This window comes from Gadus chalcogrammus, unplaced genomic scaffold (assembly GCF_026213295.1).
Source record: "Gadus chalcogrammus isolate NIFS_2021 unplaced genomic scaffold, NIFS_Gcha_1.0 GACHA154, whole genome shotgun sequence".
NCBI lineage: Eukaryota > Metazoa > Chordata > Actinopteri > Gadiformes > Gadidae > Gadus > Gadus chalcogrammus.
In genome coordinates this window covers 17,501-22,373 of record NW_026613589.1, presented here as the reverse complement: position 1 = coordinate 22,373, position 4,873 = coordinate 17,501, and the positions used below count along the sequence as shown (strand labels likewise).

The 4,873-nt window shown below is 51.3% G+C and overlaps 1 protein-coding gene across 1 annotated transcript in view; it reads left to right on the top strand.

Moving 5' to 3' along the window:
* Positions 1–795: 795 nt before the first annotated feature.
* Positions 796–4,873, top strand: part of LOC130379015 (protein sidekick-2-like) — a gene marked incomplete at its 3' end in the record, with an annotated part of 19,825 nt that continues 15,747 nt past the window's right edge. The window contains exons 1-3 of the mRNA XM_056585594.1: positions 796–804; positions 2,620–2,629; positions 3,956–4,118. Of these exons, the coding sequence (XP_056441569.1) occupies positions 796–804; positions 2,620–2,629; positions 3,956–4,118 (182 nt within the window). The remainder of the gene's footprint in view (positions 805–2,619; positions 2,630–3,955; positions 4,119–4,873) is intronic.

The following is a 4,873-nucleotide window of genomic DNA, read 5'->3' as shown; positions in this document are numbered from 1 at the left end:
TGCATCTCTTGACTATCAGGGCACTAAGGAACCTTAATGATGATATGGAAGGTCTGACCCAGTCATTCTGCATCATTTAGTCATTTTGCATTTCCCGGTTTCATCCAGCCAGGCTGAGAGTGATCAAGGTGGAGTGCCTCCAAAATGATTTGATGTCTTCATTTGTATTCATAGCGCTGTCATGAATCTTCCAAGGTTTTCTCTTGTCGTCCTTAATTTTGATAAAACTGTATTTCTACTAGATGAAGTGAGAAAAACGAAAAGATATCTGATACCTGCAATGAAACAACTGAGGACACTGTGTGTCTTATGTGTGTGATTATGTGTGAGTGAGTGTGTGTGTGTGTGTGTGTGTGTGTGTGTGTGTGTGTGTGTGTGTGTATGAGTGTGTGCATTTGTGCACTAGCGCGCCTGCCTGTGTGTGGGCGCACAGAGATGTGCATGCACGGAGATGGTAGCTGCTTGAGGGGTGGGGGGTAGGGAAGGGGGGGGGGGGGGGGAGCCGATAATGAGTACCCAGCATGCCTTTCAACAGCTCACATCCCTGGACGAGGCAACGTATAGCGAGGTCAGGGGTCAGCGGTGGATCTGAGTGCGTCTCAAAGAGAGAGTGGCTTCACCTCTCTTTGATTCAGCCTCCCGGGGGGGTCAGCCTGGGCTGGTGCTGGAGCTGGTTCCCTGAGGCCCGGGAAGACGCGGAAAAACACATTAGCTATTATTTTGTGGTTTTTTCTCCTTGGTAATGCAGGCCCCCTCTTTATGGCAGCGTCTCACGTTGTGCGCTGTGTGGACGTGATGGACTTGGTACACCCGGCAATTCAGTCCAAGTTTCACTTACTTATTCAAATTTGGTTGTTGGATATTGTAGGTATGTGTGTGTGTGTGTGTGTGTGTGTGTGTGTGTGTGTGTGTGTGTGTGTGTGTGTGTGTGTGTGTGTGTGTGTGTGTGTGTGTGTGTGTGTGTGTGTGTGTGTGTGTGTGAAAGCGTCAAGAGTGTGGATAACATTTCAAACTGAGCCAGCCCTCATCTGCTAAAGGCTCGACGGAAAGTGGTGAAAAGTATGGCTGCTCCATTTGAGGAGAGAGAGAGAGAGAGAGAGAGAGAGAGGGAGAGGGAGAGGGAGAGAGGGAGAGGGAGAGTTAGGGAGAAAGAGGTTGAGGGTGAGAGAGAGGGAGAGAGGGGGATTCAGGGTTTCAAGGGATGTCAGGTCTCGCAGCGTTTGTGCTGGATAGATTATAGCAAGGGTGCCAGATGGAACAGATTAGCCAGGTAGCAGACCGTGGCCTGCCCATGATGCAATTTCACAAAAGCCCAAAGGCTGGGATGGCTAGATGTGAAAAAAAAAAAAAAAAAAAGAGTTGAGCACTGGAGAATGTGTGCACTAATACGTGCCCGCCTGCACCCACACACATGTGCACAATGTTCACATGTGTGTGTTGGTTAGCGCACGGAAGCATGCGTTGAACGTGCGCGACGTGTCCGTTTTAAACCATACAGGTCTCGGCTGTGTGTCCATGCGCTAAAGCAGGCCACGGTCGCTGTATGTCTGGGCGGTTGGTGGGGCTGCACTGCCAGAAGTGTGTCACTCCCTGATCTATATTCCATTCACTCCACTCAGAAAATAGACTGGAACTGTTCCGGCAGGGAGACGCATGCGTGTCTGGGCAGGTTCACGGTGGGAACCTCCGTCTGAATGGATGTGGCCTGCCCGTGCATCCCGGTACATGTAGGCATCATGAACAAATGCCTTACACAGACACAGCCAGGTGTATGTCTCCCTCGCTCTGTCCCTACCTCTGTCTGTCCCTCTCTCCCTCTATCTTTCTCTCTCCCTCCCTTCCTCCCTCCCCAGGCCCTTCTGTCCCGCTCCCCCTTCCCCTCCCTCTGCCTCCTCTGCCATTTTCCTTACACCACACCATTCTGTGTGTGTGTGTGTGTGTGTGTGTGTGTGTGTGTGTGTGTGTGTGTGTGTGTGTGTGTGTGTGTGTGTGTGTGTGTGTGTGTGTGTGTGTGTGTGTGTGTGTGTGAATGTGTGTGTGTGTGCCCGGATGCGTGTGTGTGTGTGCGTGTGTGTGTGTGTGTGTGTGTGTGTGCAGTCGCACGTGTGTGTGTGTGTGAGTGTGTGCATGTGTTCTTGTGTCCGCACGTGCATGTGTGAGTGCGTTTGTGTGTGTATATACCACAAGCCTCCAGCAAGCGAGGGCAATTTTTGGGCACAGTGTGTGTTTTGAGATTGGAGAGCATATGTAAAGGGGGGACGGGAGGGAGGGAGGGATGGGGGCTGGCTCACTCCAGGAGCCTCCGCCACCACCCCCATCACCCCCACCACCACCACCACCACCGCCACCACCACCACCACCGCCATCACCCCCACCGGCACCACCAGCGGCCAGCTGCTGCGACTATTAATACAGACCTTAATTATCCCGCCACCAACGGACCGCACAATGGGTCCAGCGTGGCCGGTGGCCCGGCGACTCAGGGCCAATCGATAGGACCTGATCACGGCTTTTTCATCAGCTGCAAATGAAAGAGCTTCGTCTGAGGGGCCCTGGGGGGGGGGGGGGGGGTGTAGACCCACGTGTGGTGGTCCCCTCTGCGGGTGCTGTGTTCTGCAGCTTGTGGACCGTGGGGCTGCTGTTGCTGGTATAATCTGGCTGCATTAAGGGAAAGCATAAAGATAAATGAAGGGAGGTGCACTTCATCGCTCTTCCTGTCAGGGGGAGGCGGTGGGTGGTGGTGTGTGGGGGGGGCATGTGGGAGTTTGTTGGTGTGGGTGTATGTGTGCGTTTGTGGGAGTGTTGCCTGTGTGTGTGTGTGTGTGTGGGGGGGGGGGGGTGTGTGTTGTCTGTTTGGGTGGGTGTATTTGTGTGTGAGTGTTGGGTGTATGTGTGTGTGTGTTTGTTGTGTGTGGGTGCGTGTGTGTCTGTGAGGTTGCATCGGTACACTTTTTATCCTCTTCCTTTCTTCCACCCTCTCATTTTCTACTCTTTGAGATTCTTTTCCCAGTTTGGATTGAACACTTTCTCTCTCTCTCTCTCTCTCTCTCTCTCTCTCTCTCTCTCTCTCTCTCTCTCTCTCTCTCTCTCTCTCTCTCTCTCTCTCTCTCTCTCTCTCTCTCTCTTACTTTTGGCACATCTTCCTCTCTTTTGGTACATCTCTCTCCCTCACCATCTCTTCTCATTCACTCTCACACTATATCGGGCTTCATGCTTGTGGAAGTGAGCTTTTTAACTTTCCCTGCAGTCGATTCTGAAATTGGCATGAAAGCGCGAGCCGCATCTGCCGTAACAACTCGCCGTGGCTCACACAAGCATCCCACTCGGGCTCTCTGTTGACCTCCGAGTCCCCCAATCAGAATGGAAATAGCTTTTTCTGACTCCGGAGTTCCAGGGGATTTTCTGGACTTTCATTGGTTCCCTGTTCTGAAGGGGCCCTGGAACCAATTATTTATTTATTTTCCCTCCCTACTTTACCATCCCTTCCGTCCGTCTGTCTGTCTGTCTGTCTGACCGTCTGACTCTCTCTGTCTGGCGGTGTGTCTGTCTATCTGTCCGTCCGTCCTTTCCCATGTGTCAGTTTCTTTTCTTTTTCATTTTTTTTCCACGCACACACACAATGGCTCTCTGCGGGTTTCATTATCTCTGTCTGTTTCTCCTCTGTCCTTATTTTTTTTTTTAATTTTTCCTGTATTTCAATCATTCTCTCTGTATATGTCTCTCCAAATATATATCGATACACTGCACTATAATGACTCTCTCCCTCCCTCTCTCCATCCCTCTCCCTCCCTCTCTCTCTCCCTCTCCCTCCCTCTCTCTCTCTCTCTCTCTCTCTCTCTCTCTCTCTCTCTCTCTCTCTCTCTCTCTCTCTCTCTCTCTCTCTCTCTCGCTCTCTCTCTCTATCTTTGTCGCTCGCTATGTCTCTCTATCTCCATCTCTCTGGGTCTCTCTACAGTGGACGATGTTCCTCCGTACTTCAAGATGGAGCCGGTACAGACCCAGGTTCACCTTGAGAAGAACCGGCTGGTGCTCACCTGCATGGCGGAAGGCAGCTGGCCCCTTGAGTTCAAATGGATCTACAACGGCAGCGAGCTCACCCGCTTCACCTTGGAGTACAGGTGAGTCAGGCACAAAATAAGTCAATCAGCCAATTAACCAATCGGGGCTCCCCCCTGCCCCTGCCCATACTCTTTAGCTCATCCACATGAATCAATCCGACGGCGCAATCAGAAAACGGCGGCTAAATTGCCAATAACTAAATTTCTCGTTTTTATTCCGGTCCCCACCCGCCCTCCGCCCAACTCATTGATAGTGATTTATTCAAACTGACTCGGCTGTGTTCCTCTCCCCCTCGACCAACGAGACCTCACCGCCCAGCATTGCGTTGGGGGAGACGTTTTGAAATATATTCAGATTGGTATCTTACACACTAGTACTGAGTGTGCTCCACCGCACACGCTGTGTCGACACCGAGTTCCTTTTGATGTTGTCCCGATACATATCGCGGGCGCTCTCATGCGACGACGGCGTTTCCCCTGTCTGCGGGTATAAACTCGGGTGTACATACTGTCGGTAAAGCGTCTTGCCGTTGTGTTATTTATTTATTTTTTCCGCCTATTTTTTTGTGGTTCGGCGCGACGTCCCTGCGGTGTACAGAATGTAATGTACGTATTTATCGTGCGGTTTTGTCTTGGCGGAGACATTACGATGAAGTAAACAAGACAAACACAATGTCTCCTTTTATCCCTTCATAAAGAGCTGAGAGGGAGTGGGGGGGGGGGGGGGGGGATTTCGTCCATCAGCAACAATGTGCTTCCTGCCTGACTGACCCTGAGTTTTAAAAAAGAGAACATGCTTTCATTATGGGATGTGT